The following is a 21,572-nucleotide window of genomic DNA, read 5'->3' on the forward strand; positions in this document are numbered from 1 at the left end:
AAAACGTTTGTATGCAGCACGAGAATGCTGTCAAAACAAACAAAACCATGTACATCCTTCGGTTCTCGGTTTATTTGTTCCAAGTTAACACAAGGCTGTGCTTACACCAGTTTTGGTTTATTGGGGTACGTAATGTGCAATAAAACAAGACGAAATGTCTTTCCCTTTTCATTGTACAAACGCGTGTTTTGTTGAGTCACAATAACAGGTGTATAGCAGGTGTCATATGAGTATTTCCTGTATCTCTTTTTTTGTAGTAAAACATAAATAATGAAATCTAAACATATCTTTCGACACATCGCCTCGTTATGATAGTTAGATGGCATGGACACTTTAAGTATTATATATTCAAACTGTACACCTGGCATGTCTATAAAACTATTGAACTGTTACAAAATATGCAAAAAATACATTTTAGTAAATTTACAGCAGTTTTTTCTTTTAATCCATCAACTGAAACATCTTGTTTATCTGTACTACCACTTTATCATATTATGAAATCGTCAAAATGTGCACTTCTTAAAAATATTTTCTGAAATTAAAAAAAAAAAGTACAGCTTAGAGGACAGTCGCATTTTTACAATAACTTGGCCATTTCCAAACAGTTTACAAAATAATATTAATAATAAAAAAAAATAATAAACATAAACACAAAAACAGTACAAGGTAGCCAAGACTTTATATTTTTGCAACTATTAAATTAAAATAATATATTCTCATATTTTACACTATTTCAAATAACGAAATGTGACTCAGTAAGTAACGATCTGTCAAAAATCTAACTTACAATTCTGTGTATAAAAATATAATTTATAGACCCCCACGAAGTACAGTATCCCCCCCCCCCCCCCCCCCCCCCCAATTTAACAGTCAGTCGCACACATTAGGGATTTTTGTTTGTTTGTTTGTTTGAAACATAGAAAAATAGATTCTGCACACCTGTCTGGTCTCACATCACTGAAATCCTTTCATTAGGGACCAGCAAACGTTCACACGATAATTAATTATTCAAAGATACGTTTAAGGCTCTCAAAGGTCCATGTATTCTTTTTTTATTATTATTATTATTTTTAAAGAGACACTAAATGTCAGTGAAATAAATATTCCAGAACTTCTTGGGGTCTCTTTAGTTCTACGTTCGTGTTTTGTTTTAAATAAAAGTCTTAGTTCGTTTTTTTTCTGTTTAATTTTTCATGTTTTTTTTTATTTATTTACTTATTTATTTTATTTCGCTATTTCAACTAGAGTTTATTGACATCCCAAGTGGGTGAAACGAGCCCTTATCCAAGACCCATGTCCCTATTTGATACAGCGCGTTGGAGTACCAGTGGACACCGTCGTCTTGTACGGTGCTGTTGGTGTTTAAATGGTCTTTAGAAAACAACAAAGACACGACCCCATAGGAGATTCGTAGGGGTGCAAAGGCCCAGTGAGCCCATCTGTGCTCTTCTATTACAGCGTAGCAAGAGGCCAATACCTGGTCCACCACAATGGTTCCCTGGGCAGTGACGGGGGCAAAGGAACCTTCATACTCTTCCAAATAAATCCTTTTCACCGCGACAGGTTTCACTTGGTTGCCGACGCCTTCAGTTATGAACACCCTCTGGCCGGGTTTAACTTTGCTAGCAAATGTTGCTTTGACGGAATGAAAACCAGCGGTGGTGTTGCTGTCGGCAACGAAGAGGAGGTGAGCTGCAGTGAGGGCGATCTGCTTGTGGGGCTCCTCCGTTTCAATCACGTAGAAAACTCTTCTGGACTCGGGCTCTTTGTCTATGAACATCATAAAGTCACTGAAGACTAGGTTCCCTTGGTCATCGGCGGCCAGCAATTTATCTCCAGGATTGAGATCTTTGACCAGCTTGTTTCTCCCACCCTGCAGAATTACCGAGGCTGACCCGGGGAAGCAACCTCCAGATTTAGCAGCGACAGAGTTTTCTAAAATAGAAGGTAAAGAAACGGTTATTATTATTGTCTCTCTATCAACCTGTTTAATTCGATCTCACATTGGACATTAAAATGACATATACGAGATAGCATCATAACTACCTATCAAAGTTTGTGAAAAGCCAACACTGCTTTATTCCACCACAATAATAGATATCTCTTTGATAAGCAGTTTGCAAAGCTGTAGCATTACAAAGAAAAGCCCGACGTGCTCTCAGGAAACAGCTTTCTAATTGGAGTAGGGCGGTAAGAATCAGGGTGGTATTGGTTTATTAACGGCTTTCTGTAGTTCCTGGTTAATGGAAGTCATTCACAAATGATGTAGAGGCGACAAACACAACACTGTTTGTGTTGTGGATAGTTCCAAAGAGAACAGCTACCGTCTAAAGTCACGGTTTGAACAGTATTTGCATTTGCACGGCTCCTTGAATACAATTCTTAGTTAAGAAACTCTACAAACACGCCTGTGAATAGAGCGAGGTGTGAAAACCCCTCTGCCTTGAGAAGCGAAAGCTGGGCTCCTCTAATTAAAAACCAATAAAGAGCGCTCATTGTCATTCTAATTCAGCTAAGAGATGGAGCCACTCTTGCACTAGAGGACACTTACACTTTTCCCAGCTTCTTTCTCATATTTACTCAGGTGCAGAAACCCCTATGTGCCAATTCGCACACATACCCTCCAAAACCAGGGCATTGCAAACACTGTTTGCACAGCAGAGCCACTTCTCCAAAGCACTCAAGATGTGTATTTGAATTTTAAATGAAGGCAAAGTCTCTAAATGCTCCGAGCAGACCTTCATCAATGTCCCTTTTTTACCTCCAATGCCTCTCTGTTGTCTACCCCGATGACAATAATGCAAGTCTTGGGAGAGCGCTTCTTTGCATTCCAATCTCCAGGATCATACTTTTAGCAAATAGAGATGTAGAGAATGGAATCTTCCTGCACGGAATTTCAGCGTTTAATCTTCTCATAGGATTCAGGGGCATGAAATGCAGTGGGACAACTGAAAACCAGCTTTAGCTGACAGAATTCAACATTGCGCTGTTCAAATCCATTTGGTACAGTCACACGACCTTGCCTGACATGGACTAAATATGATCTAAAAAGCTCTACGTGTGTTTTGAATGTTAAACAGCAGATTTTGCCACTCAATACTTAATACAATATGCGTGGGGTGGGATTATCCATTTGGTGTTACATAGCTGACCAAAATGCAAACAATACAATAATTTAGAACATAGCTAGAGCTCCTCTTACTGAAATAGCATTATCCCATTCTTTAGTCAAATCTTATCCTTACAACAATTGTAAGATGAATTCCCTTTAAGATAACGCTTCTATTAATCCAGGGCATTCATCTCAGGACAGTGTATGCTTCTTGATGATCACTCCAATCAGAATCCCAAATCTAATAAACCTGATTCACGTTACGGGTAATGAAGTGACTGGAAAAGAAGAATGAATTAAGAATAATTATCCACACATTCATCCTTTCGGATTCATTTTTAAATGATGATCTTTTCAACACATCTGAACAGAAAAGCGTTATTTTTAAGTGACGTGCGACCAATTTTAAAATACTGGCAATTTGCGGCTTGAATTCTAACCCATTTCATTTGTTTCCAGCTGTACTTCACCGAACAAAGCCCCTGTTCAACTAGTTTTAGCAGTAAACGTCGGGAACATTAACTCAAAACTCATATTTCCACTCAGTTTTGACATAGATATTTAAGACGTTGTATTAAAGGGCTTTCATTTGAAAGTGTGGTTGCATTTTGAAGCCAGTGTGTGGCGTTGTAGAACGCAGAACGTTCAGCTGCAGTCCGCTGTAAGCCGAATCACGAGGGCGCAAACAGGTTTCCTTACAAATTGTTGTTAGGAATTTAAAAGAAATGCACAACACTTTCAGATCACTAATCTGCTGACATATAATTTGCTTTAAAGTATCTGAAACTTTCAGAATATTGAATTTCGCTATGGACAAGGAGTAAGGATAAACAGGTGCGTTTGAAGGGAAAGTACATAGACAATATTAGCCTCCCATCTATTTAAAAATAATGAAATAAATTTAGTATAAACAAATCCGAAAACAAAACAAGAATCGCATTTCATTACATATATTTTGCATTACATGTAGTGGTAAAAAAAAAACAAAAAAACAAACAAACAGAAAAAAAACTAGGTGGGTTATAAACGGAAGCATTTTTTTTTTTTTTTTACCGGTCTCAATCTTGCGTTTTGTTATGAGAATGCTATATATCCCATAAATGACCGGCTGTAACGAATATGAATGTGGTAAACAGCTGGATTCAAGGACTGGATTACAGACCTTGTTAAAATGCTTTACACAGACCTCTGGCGTCTAAACTATAATGTTGGTTTATTTACCGGCTCTCTACTGATCTGGTAGACATGAAACAATATATACATTAGTGAGATGTTTATTCGTGTAGCACGCGTGTCTAAATAATACATATTTAATGAAACGAGAAGCTTGGCGTTGTGTGGAGAGTCTCCTTGTATGTGTTGTCTTTACAGCAAAGCATGTCACTTCTGATGCCCCTTACAATGTTTGGAAATCAGCACTTAGTTAAAAAGCATTCATTCCGGCAAGATTTTATTTTAGCTAAATTAACTTGTAAACGATCGCGCAATGTGTGGGTTTATATGTGAAAATTAATTGAATACATCTGGCGCTATGTTCCACACGTGATTATAACCGGTGACTGGTGGGGATTGAAGCTTTGAACTTGCTGTGCTGTATTAATACAGAACAAGATCCTGTGCGGTGCAACTGGGGTAACCCATTAAAAATGTGTTATTCAACATATTGTAATGCCGTTGTGTTATATCAACATAATTATGTGTTGCGCAAACAAGGTGTGCAAACCAACACCTATTTCTGTTTCATTTAGTTATCCCAGAATGATCGAGTTGTTTTTAATACTAATTTGTGCTGTTCCGATTCACCACAACATACTTGTGTTGGAATGGGTAGCATGCTTTTGGACGCATTTCTTTATTTATGTATTTCTTTATTTATGTATTTATTTGTATGTTTATTTAACAATGACACAATGATTTTAAAGATTATCAGTCCATGGATAACAAATTTCAGGGGCTTTCGGTCGGGTATATTAATAAATCAACTGTCTTACCTGCTTTAACAGAGCAATGGATATGGGCTTTGGATTCGTAGTAGACCCAGTCGAATCCAGCCTCCACTGCCAGCCTGGCTAGCATGCCATACTTGCTCCTGTCTCTGTCAGAGGTAGTGATGTCCACGGCTCTCCCCTCATAATGAAGAGATTCTTCAGAATGGTGCCCATCCTCGTCCCAGCCTTCCGTGACCCTCAGCTTTACCCCTGGCCACTGGTTCATCACTGAAATGGCGAGAGAATTCAGCTTGTCTTTGCATCTCTAAAAGGAAAATAACAAAATACACTGAGCATTACACATCGAATACCTGTTGAACATAAATAATCACAATAGCGTTAGGGCGCAGGGCTTTTCTGTAATAGCAGTTTAGTGTGTGCATGGCGACTTGTCAGACCGACAAACGCATGGGCATTTTGCACATTTGTTCTATGCAAAAATTCAATACTGTCACATGAACTTTCCTGTGCACATGAGCAAAGACAGAACGAGACATCAATGACATTGGCACCGGTTTGTTTCTGATGCGGTTATCCGCTCTCACACCCTTTAGTTTTACAAATCACTCAGGAAGCTGCAGTTGTTTTCAATGAACCCGTGGAAGCCTCTGAATTTGGCTTGTAAATAGCTACTGATAAGATGACTGAAAAGTGTATGTCAAGTCTTTCTCCTTATAAATGCAGAATTCGCAATATATATTCTTTCATATACATTCGTTTCCATATCATTTATTAAGTGTTTAAATGCTATAAACCCCTGCTCGGCTGCCACTGTACTTGCGATGAAGGTGCTCCAGTAATCAAGGCAAACAGAAATAGAGGTTAGAATTAACCCTCAAAGGATTTATGTTTCATAGTGTACATGTGCATCAAAGTTAAAGTCGTCGAGAAGTCAAGATAATTGACGAACATGATGTTAGCTGACGTTAACCCGCATACTCGCCTTGCCTGAGCAGGCGATTAATATTTCATAATCAATCAGAGTCTGCTAGAATCGGTTCAGATATTTAGATCCCTGTTTTAAGGTCAGCAAGCCGTCACTCGCCAATCCAAACAGTAACATTTGTTCTCAGAATGGCGTTTCAAATATATATATATATATATATATATATATATATATATATATATATATATATATATATATATATGTATTAATGTAAGTTTTTTTTTTTTTTTTTTTTTTTTTTTTTTAAAGAGTTCATGTCATATGATATCTTCACGTTGGTTTTGTTGGACATCAGTTTTAATTTAATGATAATAACGTGTTGGACTGATCCATTAACACATTCGCCTGCTCTTTTGATTGGCTATACCCAGGACTTTTATAAAAGCGCTTATAATTAGGGGCTTGCACTCTAAGACTCAGTGCTGAGATGCCTGGCCTTCTCCGGGACAACTGTGCCCAACACTTTACCAATATGTCAAATAAAACACAACAAAGAGCCTTTTCACGGCTCTCGGAATGGGAAAGAAACTTTCATTATTCTTGCAGAACTACTTTTAGAGACGTGACTGGGTTGCGTAACCAGAACTGCAGAAATACGCTTTTGAAAACTATAAAATAATAATGGGGAGGGGGCGGAGGGGGCACAAGACAGGACAGGACATTTACAATCAGTTTCAAAACGACTAAAGCGAGATATTTGCTGAACTAAAATATATATTTTTCAAAGACTGTACCACCACCTTTTTAAAATCATGTTGGACATATTTAAAGCTAAGTGAATAATATAAATACGAAGTTTTCGTCTCAATCTGCCACTTGTCTGTTTGGTCTTTCCCAAAGATGTATGTTACAGACTGTCATTTTGTGTGACTAGTGTGTGCAACGCAAAAGTCCTATTGATCGTGGCATCAGAAGCGTCTATACTTATCCCAAACCAACCCGCTCCAGAGATTATGGGACATTAACATCAGATGCATTGAAGATTATCCTAAGAACTTGTAGCACGCAGAAAGCAAGAGCCGTGCCAAAAACCTCTCCCTTCACATTCTGAGCAGGATTGCCAGTCAAAAGCCGTGAAGACCAAACTCTTTATTAATTCATGGGGTCGTGTGCCGCAAATCAAACCCAGTGCTGTGCAGTCGCCGTGAAGCCCAGCAGGGATCCCCCTGCTTACGCTTTGTGCCGCCGAGACAAAGTTGTTCAACAAGCAGTCGCTGCCAGCTCGTAATCTCTTCACAAATGACTTGCTTAGAGGAGACGCTTAACAGGTACCTGTCAGCGCAAACAACCTGGCGGCTATTTCAATGCGAGCGCGTTTCCAAACCGGGAGCGATTATTTGGCTGGGCTGCACTACGGTGATGCTTGTTCAGAAAGAAGCCCGCTTGTGGGTTAACACACAAACTGTTTCTTTGAGGTGATCCCCTTCTAGTTGCACAGAAGTCTACGAGATAGGTCTTTGTAGTTAAAACGGTTCCCCTGTAAACTCCAAGCTGATCCAACTCATTATAGGTACACCCTCGGGGTATTATGCGTTTATTGCCATAATAACTTGAACTGGTATATGATTTACATTTTAGGAACCCACACCAGAAATGAGTTTTATCTTCTGTGAAAAGATCCCCGAGGCTATCCATTTATACTAACATACTTGGATTTGTTTTTAAACTATTTCTACAGGAAGACCAGCTGTGCGTCCACAGGTATAGGGTTTACATCCAAAGCAAACGCCCGAATGCCACCTAAACATTTTGAAATTGTCGAATGCTTTCTTTAGAACTATTTTATCTTAGCGACCCCCTCCGAGTGTAACGGTTCGCTTGTGTATATTAGTACTGTCACGTTTAAGTCCCACTTTAGAGGCATTTTCTTTTTAGAAATTTTCTTTTTAGCATTTTGTCTATTTTACACCGGTGACACTAGTTGTGATCTGCGAAGTAAACCACTCCGTTTCTATTTCAATTGCTACAAATATTGTTGAAAGAATACACATTTGCTTTTGCTTCTTACATTTTAGAGACATTGACAGAAGGTCATAAGTTCAAACGCTTCCAGCTAATGCAGCGAGAGTGGCTAGCCGAGTAGAAAGACAGCCTATTCCCAAGGAAGTGACTGCGCTGTGCAGCAGCCTTTAATAAAATCACGGCAGACAAAACACGTGTCTTTACAATAAAATTAACGCAGTGTTTTTTGTGCGTGCTGTCTTTGTAATGCAGAGCATATTAACATATATGTGAAATATGTATACTGTTGCATTTAAGAACGAATTTAAAGGTTACAGTCGTGGCTATAAAACGAATAATCTCAGAGACGGCGCTTTCGGGTTGCCATTGGTTATATAAAAAAGGAAGCAAACCGAAATCCTAGCCGTTCCGATCGATGCAAGAGAAGTAAGTGGAGCTGAAAATGCACGATGCGTTGACTTGGTGCAGATCACTGTCTTGCAGCTTCCAGTCGCGATGACCGAGGGCTATGTAGGACTGAGCTGACTCTTCAATGATGGAACAGAGGCTCTGTCACTCACAGGGCTAGAATAATTTGAATAGAATCTTATCAAGATATAGGAAGGAGGTACGCAATTCAAATATATCCTTGACTGCACGCACCGCACACTACAGGGTGAATATTTAATTGAGGCTCGCGCATCACTGTGCTTGAGAGAGGCAGGCGCGCGCCTCATCACACTACTCCTGGGTCCTGTAATATTTAAGGAGGGTAGCCACAGAATTATCGTTGTGTTTATTAAATCTCGTGAATGCTGAAAACATCGTTACTTCTCGGTAAAATGCAAAGCGTTTACAGCAGGGACATATTCACAAGCCAGCAATAAACGCTGGACATATTACCTGCAGTGATCATTTCTGACCCATATTTGATGTGAACTCGTCTATGCAAGCAGGTCACACAGAGCTCCTTGGTTTTCCTGAAGCACTAATACCATTTACCCCGTTTGGTGTTGTCAATGGATTATCATTACGATTCACTCCTCGATACTGACTTGCAAACAACAACAAAAAAGCCTTATGCAGAATAAAACAAGTCTGAGTTGCAGGCTTTTAGTGGCAGCGATGTTTAAGTCCCGCCCGTCATGAAGTAGCAATGGTGTACAGAATACCCTTAAAGAAATAGCAGTATTATCATGCCCTGATGAACGCAACTGCGAATGGATGCAGTATGAGACTCCTCCGATCTAAACAGTTATAACAGAGAGACCGGTCGGTTTCTCCCGATTTATATTTAAATAGCTTTTAATTGGTGGACTGTGTAATTAACCCTTCTATGTCAAAATTACATATATATATATATATATATATATATATATATATATATTATATATATATATATATATATATATATACGCAATACTAGAGAACTAACTCTAAGCTATGTCAAGCGTGTATTGCAGTTGTAGTGAACGAAAGTCCTGACAGTCACTATACAAGTAAGTGCCCCTTCTCTACTGTTTACACTATGATTGATCAAAGTGCAGCATTGGGGACACTGATAAACACAATTTCAGACCGTGTAAAAATGCAGACACGCCAAAGGCAAACTGATCTGAATACTAAAGCAGCACAAGACTATAAAGTTTATAAGCTGTTGCTGCTGCTGATTTGGTCTCATGTCTAACGCTACATCAATACTGTCAATGCATAGCATAGGAAACGTGTTTCACTCTACCTGTGTCATGAGCCTGTCAGCCCCAGTGTTCTCTTCATCCTTAAAGATAATGTCAGGATTGTAATTGGGAGTCAGCTCCTTAAACCTCTCCGAGTTTCTTGTGATCTTCCCTTCATATCTGCCACTGGCCCCAAGGGTCTTCTCGGCCACATTGGGGATGAACTGCTTGTAGGCTAAAGGAGTCAGCTTCTTCGGGTGCCTTCTCCTTCCATAGCCCCTGCCTGGCCCACAAGCCAGCCCAGAGGACACCAAAGAGCAGCAGATCAAGCACATAAGCATAATTCTCAACAGCAGCATTTCGTCCATTGAATCTAATTATTGTACTTGAAGCGTCACTGTCTATCCCTGGTTCTCTAGATAGCTCTCTCTCTCTCTCTCTCTCTCTCTCTCTCTCTCTCTCTCTCTCTCTCTCTCTCTCTCTCTCTCTCTCTCTCTCTCTCTCTCTCTCGTCCTATGTCCTTGTCTCTCTTCTTGTTCTGTCTGTTACTATCCACCGATCCCTATCAAGGCAGGTGCGGAATGACAGGCTTCAGGTCCTTGATAACGGAACACATCGAAGTTGGGTCGTTGTAGCGAGCAGAAGATAAAAAGGGGGTCTGAATGGCATGGTAGGCAGGCGCTTGTGAGAAGACTCTGCCTGTACTGCTATGTATTATAGCTGCAATCTATGGCAGGGGCGGGAGCTGATTGGCTCGAGCAGACAAACCCTGCTGATGTTATCCCACAAAAGACAAAACATATTAAAAGATTCCTTTTTTTTCACCTGAAGGGTTGGAGTTGAGGGGAGGGACTGCACCTTTCTGGGAAAACATCAATTACAAGTTTTTTTTTTTGTTCCTTTTCTAAAGCTTGTCTTGGCGTAAATATAAATTTGTCAGGCAGTGTGAACGATTTAACTTTAAGATTATCTTCCCTGATATGTGAAACCGCTATATTCCGTGTTTAATTACACACACACACACACACACACACACACACACACACACACACACACACACACACACACACACACTCACTTGTCGGTGTATTTACAAAGCAAAGACACGTTTTAACCTACACAATTATTTAAAGAGCAACATGCCAAACGATTATAAATGAATACATTAATACCTGAAGGAATTTCTTTTTTTTTTTGGCAAGCTATTTACCCAGAATAGTAACTCTCAGGTACCGTTTGGCGTATCGCTGAAATGATAGACGTTTCCTATAGGTATTGAGCCTGTAGGGTACCTATTATATTTGCATTTTCTGAAAGTAGCCTATTTGTTGCAACTTACAACAAATTAAAACAGTCTACTACTAATGTACACGAAATACACAGGTTACTAAAAATTGAATACAAAAATAACATTCAGTCCGAATACAAAATGTATGTTCTTTGAGCATTTGATTTAAAAAAAAAAAAAAAAAAAGTTTTTTTTTTCTTGTTTTTTGTGATCATTGTTTATGCTGTAACAATTTTTTCAGGAAAGCATAGTGTAAAAAAAAAATAAAAAAACAGCATTTGCAATTACAACTGCTGTCAATCTGTGCAAATGCAGTGGGTGAGGATGAGTTTAATGTTATTAACTGCTGTCTAGCAGTGTCGCAAACGGTGACATTATCGTAGGAACCGAAGACTGCTCATCAGACTGGGCTGCTGATGGACAAGTAAACACATAGATTGGGCTGATATGGGAAAGGTAAGAGAACAAGTCGGGTAACACATTTTAGAATGGGGTTGCAGTACTTTTTAAAGAAGTATCCTTGCACTGTGTAAACTGATTAAAAAGTTGTTTGAAGGAGATTGGGAGCAGTTGGTAACAGAGTTTTTTAACTTTACTTTTTCACAGTCACATCTTCCTCTCACAAAACAAATAATTAAAGTGCTCCACTGTTTTATAGCCCAGATAACAGAGTATACTTTTAAAGTTTTAAGATCTTACTTGGTCTTTAAGTCGTTTTATTTGCTAATTGTAAAACTGGACAGGGAATTAAGACGATTAAGCAATTAGATTTGTGTGACTCCTGAAAAAAAGTTTTAAGACTTGATACATGACAAGAAGCAAAACAGTCATTTCAAATCTCTTACACAATGCCATTTCTACCCAACACGGTTGCTGCTCTGTAAGAAGAAATTGCTCGTTTAATTATAATAAAAACAACCCTTGTGTACGTTATTACAGCTATCTTAATAACTCGCACACGTATTTTGTAGTAAGATAATATGTTAATTGTGCAGTCGGTTCAGCCTATTTATGTTAGTGAAATATACAAGTACCGGTACTGTAGTTTAAAAGTTATATTTCTAAAATATATTTAACAACTATAAACTGATTAATATGGAATATGGAATCCCCAAACAACACATGTACACTCGAAGCAACATCTTTAAAAAAAAAAAAAAAACTTTAATGGTTAATAACCTTTTAAAGTTTTTAATAAAAAATGTATTTCATTTTGATAAAAGTTTTGTTTTCTGTTAGTAGTCTAGCCTGATCAGCTTGATGTCAGTGGGAGTTGCTAATAATTTAATTCCCTATTATCGTATACTTTTTTGTATCTGTTTTGCATTGAGTCGTTCATCTAATGGTTTTCAACCCAATATCTGTATGTACTGGATCCAGCGTCCCTTGTCTACTGCTTATGACAAGGTTACTTACGCAAGCGAATACATTCCTTTCTTTACTTGGAATTGTTTATAATTTACGGCACATTTCCAAGAAACACTATAGTGCAACTGGGATAATATCCGTAGACTTGTGGTATTAATATAGGAACGTGTTGATTTTAGCCAATGCCCTTAAGAAATGCACTATGAAGTATAGGACTAGAGTAGCCTGTGCTATACGTAGCCTACACTACACGGCGTGAATTTTTTTTCACAGCAGGAGAACAGCATAAAAGACTAGGCTGCACTTCACCAGCAACATAACGAAAATGCAACGTCCTCTTTAATTGAGCTCAGTAGAGCGTGCTGAATTCAAACCAGGTAGTTTTTGGAATCAATGAAATATGTCATTTTTTAGAAACTTAATTTTCTTGGCTAGGCAAAATCTAAAGCAATCATTGGATAAGAATAGCACAGTTAATCATGGACAGGACTTGTACTTTCTTATTTACATATATCTCGAACCACTGAGACTCTCTTGATTGAGAACCAAAATACAATCATCAAAGACAATCACATTGGGCTGCTCAATGCACACAATGATCTGTGGAAAAGGGTAATGCTTTGTAATACAAGTCCATTAGGCCCTTTGATATAAAAGTAAACGTTGAATGCTGTATTATGGGTTTTTTATTTCTCTTTTTGTAATTTCAATATTTAAGGTATTTAAGTTTTCAGTTATATGACAAGTGCTAAAGGCAGCCAAGATCACTTGCAAAAGCACTCAAGCAATGACTCGTTTGTTGAATACTGGAACTGGATTGCCCAATGTACACAAACCTGCTGCCTGGATCGGAGCTTTCTGTTTGGGGAAAGATCAGACACAAAGCCTGGCCCCCAGAGTCCACCTCATATCCAGATCTAGCCATGGTAACCACTGTATTCACTAGCCCTAGCAGCAGGAGAGGTATGTGCACAATTGTCTTACTTTCTCTTGTTTTCATACATTTTCGGACTATTTTTAAACACGGCAGAGATGTTTTTCTTTTTTGACATATTTACACCCAGACTTAGTTTCTTTTACTTACTGCTCCTCAGACCTTCAGGGAGAGTTTATCTTCTCAGCAATGGGATAAAAGAGAAACATTTTTTTTCGGAGGTTTATTTTGTAACAGTAATGGATTTATAGTCATATCCTCTCCTTTGTTTTTCAGTATCCCCAATAGTTCTAGTGCCATATTTGTATGTTATCTAATCTCCATTTTGATAAGTCTGTATGTGTGAATGATATTGTTTTATTGGTCAGTAGAAAAAAGGTTAACACTGTTTTGCACTGCATGTAAAAGTAAATAACAAGTAAAACCAATATACATTTATAATAATATATTATTCAGTAGCTGCACAACCACATAATGGTTGAACTGATGAGTTAATGGGCTAGCCTTTCTCTTGAACAGTATTTAAACCCAGCTTAGGTTACCAATGAAATTAGTATTGTAGTCCCAAGTCATCCTTCAATGGACAACAAGTTCACGACCCTAAAAACACCACTATTTGGCACAATCTGCACCTTTTTACAGTTTCAAGTAAAGATGCCAAGTATGAATGGGTGTGGTGATGGACATGGAGACCAGCTGCTCTCTTATCCCTCTACTACTAAGTGGACAGTCTCTCCAGGAAAGGTTTGAGGGAAGCTCCATGGTTACTTCCTGTGCTATCCCTGCTCTCTGGATAAACAGACGATTTCACTCTTCAGTGCTGACAAACTGCCAAAAAGTGTACGAAAATTAATGAAAAACAAGCAACATGTTTAAATAGTGTGACACTTTATAATTTCCAATGTTTTGTTGTAAATTTAATGTTATTCAGGGGGCATGAATGAGGGCTACCAATAGCACCTGCTAATCACCAATTTTAACCTCAAGCCTTGAGTTTGTCTTGCATTTTTTGTTTTCCACCATCCTTGCCTCCTCCCCCACTACACTTTCCTCTTCTATTCAGCTACTCCACCTCTGCAACTGCACTCTCCTCTGCAACGGTCTCCCTGTTGTGGGTAAGTGAAGCTCACTCCCCAACCTTAGAAGGTTCTCCACGAGTCACGGGGGACCCCCGGTCAAATTTAACTATCACTGTCATCTTCCCATTCTCTCCTCTAGATCCCCCTTGGGGGAAGCATCTGTTGCTTCCCAGCCTTGGAGACTGAACGATTCGGTCTCACCTCCAAGATGGAGGCCCTGCACGAGCCAAAGGTAATCTCCTTCCTCTTCTCTAAGTTATAAGCACGTCTTCTATGATCAATTCCCGAGGTCTTTTCCTTTACACAGCCCTCGATCATGTCCAGTGAATGAACACAAAGCCACTTTGTGGCTGGAACTTGGTTTTAGAAGACTAGGTTTCAGGCCACTGCATGGCACACCAGGGGAGACTTGGGGTTTGATACAAGTGGCTTTGTGTTCCTTCATCTTTAGAAAATGCCTATGAACACCATCAATGGAATCAGCTGGTTTACATCACATGATCACATGGTAAATACTGCAGCAGAAGTAGTTATCAAAAGAGGTTGTCAAACAGTGATAACCCTTATTTAAACTGAAAAGGCTGTAATGTTTCCATGCCCCCACCCTGAGCATACAGGTGTAAACAGTACATGCTAAGTGTGGGCAGGGTGGCATTTGACCATTTAACTTGAGCTATGAAGTTAGAGAAATACAAACCTGACCTTGACCTCTTCTACACCAAGTTCAGTAGTCAGCCCATAGAATAATGTTACCCAGGCAATCTTCCAGAGATCTCAGTTAGTTATGCACTCAATGAAACATATGATGGAAATATAGAATATTGAAGGGCACAGCTATTTCATGTTTTGTATGGTCTCTATTCAAGACGTGAATGTAGAAAGTTTGAATTAGAACAACAACAAACATTAATTTAATTTTAAAGGACTTTTAGCATGAAAAGGTGACAGGCGAGGGATGCACAATCTGATATAGGGAGAGATGGATGGCCCAGGATGCAACAAAAAATGCCAGTTGGTCTTTGTGGTGGCAGTGTGAACAGAGGCTCAAGGAACTGCCTAATTTGTGTCCGTCTCTATATACAGTATTGTTTGCACATGTATTAGAACATCACATTGCATTGGTTGTTTTGATTTGTTGTACTTGTGAAATCAAACCACTGCAACTGAAAATCTTGTACAATTGGGAATAGGCAAATTAAAATAGTAAGAGAAATGGAACACATAACCACACATTTTAAAAGACATGAGACTTGTTAGAAGTTGTTTAAGATGTCTAATTAAAGCACAAAATGGTCTCTTCACACATTTTCACAATTTGTCTACTTGTTCTTGGTGAAAGAACCTTCTTTATTCCAGACCGAGGGAGTGTTGTGACAGTACCAGGAGTCTTGTACTTCTTGATAATAGAAACAATAGTTAAAATTGGGATACTCAAATGCTTGGAAATCTTCTTGTATCCTTTTAAGGCTTTATGACAACAAAAAAATTCTGCCTAAGGTCTTCTGGTAGCTCTTTACTTTTCCCCATATTGACTTATTGGTAATGACAGTAATGCCTAACCCTTTTATACTCTCTAAAAATGTTCACCTACAATCCAACATTTTCTAGTATTAGGTTCGGCATTATCATACTGAAATTTCTAGCACCTTGTAGACAATACTATCATAACAAAAAAATGCTCAAATAAATAATTCTAGACATCTACTTCTTGTATCTTTTTCCTCATCCACAAAACCAAAACCTTTGCTAAAAAAAGTTTTTTTCCTATAATTAATTGTTTTTTTTTTTTCGAGAATTTCCATTGGGAATTGATTTTTTTTCTTTCTGTTTCACCATCTTCATTTGATTAACCTTGATCATCAATCACTTGCAGCTTGTTTTCTTGGACATAATAGCTGTTAACATTTAGAAATAAACAAGCCAGGAGTCTGAAGGATGCTTCAATGCTGCTCAGGTACTTTCTTTCAGGATTTAAGAGGATTTACTGATTTTTATTTTTCAAAAAAAAAATAATACTAACGAGTGTTAAGTCTACAGTTTAGACATTATCCAAATGTTAAATGGTTTGAATTTTGTATAAGTCATTATCAGAAATAAGTGTAAGTCTTTTTCAGTTCCACACGCACATTAGAGTTGTACACATCTAGTCTTATACAATAGTACAGTCATTGGTGTGCAACTCTACTGGGGTATCTGAGTGATTACCAACATTCGAAATAGCTACAAAAGATATTGAAATGTTTAAACATATTCATAATTAAGTTTAAACATTTAGTTAAGTGGAATCTAACACCACGAATACTACTACTACTACTACTAATAATAATAATAATAATAATAATAATAATAATAATAATAATAATAATAATAATAATTGGTAGTTTTGAATGGAGTACAAGCTTAAAAAGTTAATTCTTTGACTTGGATGTCACACATACTGTATATCTATACAGCCTGAAATTTCTCCTTATTCAAATTCACCATTGAAGTTTTTCATATTGAAAGTTGTTCCCAAATTGCTTCAATACCTTTTGGTTTAAGTTTACAGTCTGCAAGGATTTTCAAAGGGTGTGTAAAAGTTTTTAAGAATGCTGAGACGAGGCAAACTGTTTGCAAAGCACAGAGCAGATAGCTCCTTAACAGTGACAAAATAGTTGGAAGAGTCCATTTGAAACAAATAGCATTTGAAAATGTGTACTGCAGGGGTGTCAAATCCCGGTCCTGGAGGGCTATTCTACTCCAGGTTTAACACATGGGATAATAAACTACTTCAGGGCCTCTTTGTCCCCATGCTTATCCTTGTTTTAGTTAATGCTTATTCTTGTTGTAGTTCATGCTTATCCTTGTTTTAGTTAATGCTTATCCTTGTTGTAGTTCGTGCTTATCCTTGTTGTAGTTCATGCTTATCCTTGTTTTAGTTTATGCTTATCCTTGTTTTAGTTCATGCTTATCCTTGTTTTAGTTCATGCTTATCCTTGTTGTAGTTCATGCTTATCCTTGTTTTAGTTCATGCTTATCCTTGTTTTAGTTCATGCTTATCCTTGTTTTAGTTCATGCTTATCCTTGTTTTAGTTCATGCTTATCCTTGTTGTAGTTCATGCTTATCCTTGTTTTAGTTCATGCTTATCCTTGTTGTAGTTCATGCTTATCCTTGTTGTAGTTCATGCTTATCCTTGTTTTAGTTCATGCTTATCCTTGTTGTAGTTCATGCTTATCCTTGTTGTAGTTCGTGCTTATCCTTGTTGTAGTTCATGCTTATCCTTGTTGTAGTTCATGCTTATCCTTGTTGTAGTTTGTGCTTATTCTTGTTGTAGTTCATGCTTATCCTTGTTTTAGTTCATGCTTATCCTTGTTGTAGTTCATGCTTATCCTTGTTGTAGTTTATGCTTATCCTTGTTTTAGTTTATGCTTATCCTTGTTGTAGTTCATGCTTATCCTTGTTGTAGTTCGTGCTTATCCTTGTTGTAGTTCATGCTTATCCTTGTTGCAGTTCATGCTTATCCTTGTTGCAGTTCATGCTTATCCTGTTTTAGTTCATGCTTATCCTTGTTTTACTTCTCGTTTCCTACAGTACTTTGTCAAGGAACAGACCTTATTAGCAGTCTTCCTGGTTTGCATAGGTGGGTTTAGATGGGTACATAAGTTATGTGTTCCGCTACAATGGAAATAGCTTCTCATGCAGTTAGGTAAAACAATTGTCCAATTAGAACAGAAAAAAATAAATAAAATAAAAACCTGAAAAAATGAACTTCACAACACATATAAACATCTAGCACAGGGCTTCCCAAACCCAGTCTTCAGGACCGCAGGGTCTTCTGCTTTTTAACTGAGCTCTCAATTACTTACTAGACCCTTAATTGAACCCATTTATTGAACTTAAATATCATTTAATATCATCATTTGCTTAAATAGACCATTTATATTGTTTTCAGCTCTTAAACAGCTGGAGATTTCAAGTTAATTGTAAAATGTTATAAGTAACATGAAATCAGCAAACTTTAGGAGCTGAAAACAATTAAAAAGGTCTAATTAAGCAAATCATTAGTTCAATTAAGGTTTTAGTTAAGTAATTCAGAGTTCAGTTGGAATGAAAACCAAAAGACACTGGGGTCCTGAGGACCGGGTTTGGGAAACCCTGATCTAGCATATATTTATAATCATAACATTAATTTAATAAAATAAAAATCATGTTGATATAGGTAGTAAAAGCATGGAAAAATGTTTTAAAGCCCAGTATAATATTCTTAATATTAAAAAAAAAGTTAAATTACCATGCCAATCCTGACATGAGTTGGCACAAGTAGCTGGTTGCATAAAATATTAAATTATATTGATCTTTTTATCAGATTAAAAATGAGTTGACAAAAGTTATGTGTAAGCCAGCTTTTGCATTTAGTTTGATTGGTTTTACCTAAATGTTTCCTAGAGTATTTAGTTCTATCCACTGCTTGAGTATTCAGTTCTTATCCACTGCTCATTTGCCAGGGTCTCCCTGCACAGCATGGAGATGTTCTTCCACTTCCTCCTCCACTTCTCTCCTATTTAACCTGCATCAGCCCTGCACATTAGTGGCTTTCCATTCACCATGCACTTTCAATGATATTAATGCGGGACTCCTCAGGCCTGTCTCATACACCGACTCACTACAGCAATCCATTACTTTCACATTGAAAACATGTTATAAGACAAGGGAGGGTATTTGTGTAAAAGGGTGTAGAGCTCCAAGCTCCTCAGAAAGCAGCAACATCTGGTCTCAGACCAGCCCATTAATTCCTCAGTTTTGTACAATGTATCTAACTTAAGATAAAGTGATCCTTTGGTGTGGCGTGAGAAGCTTACACTATGAATGCCACTATTATGTGCTTTCAAAGTCTCTGGCACTAAAAAAAAAAATAATAATAATTCTAACAAATGTACAACTCGTATTAACAGCAAGCTCCTATATATTTTGAAATAGAAAGCCAGATCATATTCAGTCCCTCAGTACAGTACAAACATACATTTGGCTTTTGAAATATATATTCACACATCTTGGGACTGCATGGATCTCTCCAGTCCTCTCAGCAAATAACAGATTAGAAGAACCCTAAGCTGTGCCTTCACTTATAATGTGATGATCACAGTTTGTTTTTTAAACATGACATGTTTTTAATGAACAAAAATTTACTAAAGCTGGTCTTAAAAATCATATCTCTCTTTTTATCTGGTATAGCTTAAATGCAGATGGCTATTTAGTTTTAGCCCACTTTTTAAAAACTGTGCATTTCATCAAAGGGCTGAAATCGATACAAACAACAAACTCTGCAATGTATATTGTTTGGAGCAGTTGGTTAGAGTGTGACAGGGAGTAACTAGTTTATATGCGCAGCTATATCCTAGATTTCAACTGCAACAAGAAAATCAAGGACAATGCACAGATGTCTTTTAAGAAATATCCAGCATCCTTGAACTGGTCTGTCTATCAGATTGTGAGGGAGAGAGGAAGGCAAGGGATGCAAAGGACTGTGATTTAAGTAAATTGTCAATCAATATGCAAAACAACCCAGTGACAGACAGCAAAAGAATCCAAGTCATAAATGTCCCTCCCGACCTGTGAGGGCACTGTATAACAGGAACACTGTGCCATTAAGTACCAGAAGTCATCACCTAAATGCGGTCGGCAACGTGGCAATCATGGATTGGAGGAAAAGAGATTGCGCTCGCTACCGAAGGGGGTGTGACTGACAGCATATCAGAGGATGTGGTGAAGCAATCTGTTCCTTTGTTACAGTTACGAAAGGACCTGTAAATGAGAATCATAAAAGAACCATGAGTGTTTTGTGTTGTCTTGTCTGTCTCAAAAACTGTTACGTTTGTCATTTGAAGACGGCTAAACTATCCGGGAGCAGTCGTTAAAAGCCAGCACCAACCCCAGACCACACTACAATATTGTTGTATAATTCGCCACTTGCACTAGGAGTACTCATTTTGGAAATTGGGATTGTGTAGGTGTGTGACAGGGTCTTGCTCGTGTCACGTGTGTAGGTAGCTGCTGATTAAGCATACAGAGAGACAACTGGGGGTGGCGTTGAACAAGCCAGCACAGGCACGCAGGATTTATTAACAAACAAAAAGAAAGTAAATAAAGTTAGTCAAGTGATGTTGCCAGCCATGGTAAAGCACAGAGGACTTATACAGCTAGCTGTACAAAAATGCAGTACAAAAAAACACAAATAAAAGGTGCCTTAAAAATGACTAGCGCTACTACCCTAAACAGGAAGTCCCATTAGAATCCACTTCACTCTATATTGTAGGCTGTTGTTGCCTGAAACTAAGCTCCATTCCTATCCCGCCCCGGTACACACATGACCGCTAGTGGCTGCAGTTTCTTCTCGCGTGAATGCTGGAACCCTAACCCTGGTTAACCCATGCAGTAGTTAGCAGTCTCCATTTCTCTCCAGCAGGATTCCAGACCTCCGTAGCGCAGAGTCTGATGGCCTTACAGCAGCCTCGAGCCATCTCCCGCGTTTGTTTTTCAAGTGACGGACACTGGGTCAAGACCCGCCCACCTGCTGATTGAGGATGAGGATAGCCAATCACTTGCTGCCCTTCCCATCAACCAAGCTTAGCAGGCAGCAAGTTTCAATCGAGCACCTGTCTGTAAACTATAATTCATTCATAGAAATCAACTCCAAAAAGACACACAATAAACCCATTCCCACATACAAATGACATTAACACTAATTACCTATTGTGCAGGGCAATCTCCCTGCCACAGGTCTTTAAAGTGTGTGTTATAATTCTAAAATATTATTTTGGGACTGAACCCTGTGGGTTTTGACTGGGCTTTACACATTGCTGTGTATAGCCAGTCATATTATTTAAGCAAAATAAAGCTTATTTTCACCGTTGAACTGTGTTGGGTTGTTATTCTATTGCACTGCAGCATCACTGCACCTGCGCACTGCAAACCGCTTTGCCACAAACCCACACACTGAATGCTGGCAGTGAGCAAGCTGTGTGGAAAAGTAATAAAAAGGGCCTGTATTTTCTACCTTCTAGTCAGAGCTCTGTTGTATCTTCCTGAACAGTAAGAGATTTTAGTGCTCATGCAGACACGTTCCATTGCTGGTGAAGATCATATCTTGAACTAAGAGAGTTTTTTAACTCTGTGTGTGTCCAGTGGTTTCATACATATATGGATGTTGTTTTCATAATATTGTAACACAGAGGGCTCAATTAAATGCGTCACATGATGCTC

At 38.2% G+C, this 21,572-nt stretch overlaps 1 protein-coding gene and 1 long non-coding RNA gene across 2 annotated transcripts; one reads left to right on the forward strand and one right to left on the reverse strand.

Moving 5' to 3' along the window:
- Positions 1 to 858: 858 nt before the first annotated feature.
- On the reverse strand, positions 859 to 10,386 carry LOC121310291 (sonic hedgehog protein A-like). The gene is made up of 3 exons (XM_041243567.1): positions 9,726 to 10,386; positions 5,104 to 5,365; positions 859 to 1,935 (listed from the first exon to the last, which is right to left on the reverse strand). Exons 1-3 carry the CDS (start codon positions 10,029 to 10,031, stop codon positions 1,238 to 1,240), a joined length of 1,266 nt encoding a protein of 421 aa, XP_041099501.1. The 5' UTR covers positions 10,032 to 10,386; the 3' UTR covers positions 859 to 1,237.
- A 3,589-nt stretch (positions 10,387 to 13,975) lies between these two features.
- On the forward strand, positions 13,976 to 21,132 carry LOC121308092. The gene is made up of 3 exons (XR_005948462.1): positions 13,976 to 14,368; positions 14,472 to 14,564; positions 20,776 to 21,132. It is a non-coding gene; the product is annotated as an uncharacterized LOC121308092 (long non-coding RNA).
- The last annotated feature ends 440 nt before the right edge of the window (positions 21,133 to 21,572 follow it).

Source organism: Polyodon spathula, chromosome 3 (assembly GCF_017654505.1).
Source record: "Polyodon spathula isolate WHYD16114869_AA chromosome 3, ASM1765450v1, whole genome shotgun sequence".
Taxonomy (NCBI): domain Eukaryota; kingdom Metazoa; phylum Chordata; class Actinopteri; order Acipenseriformes; family Polyodontidae; genus Polyodon; species Polyodon spathula.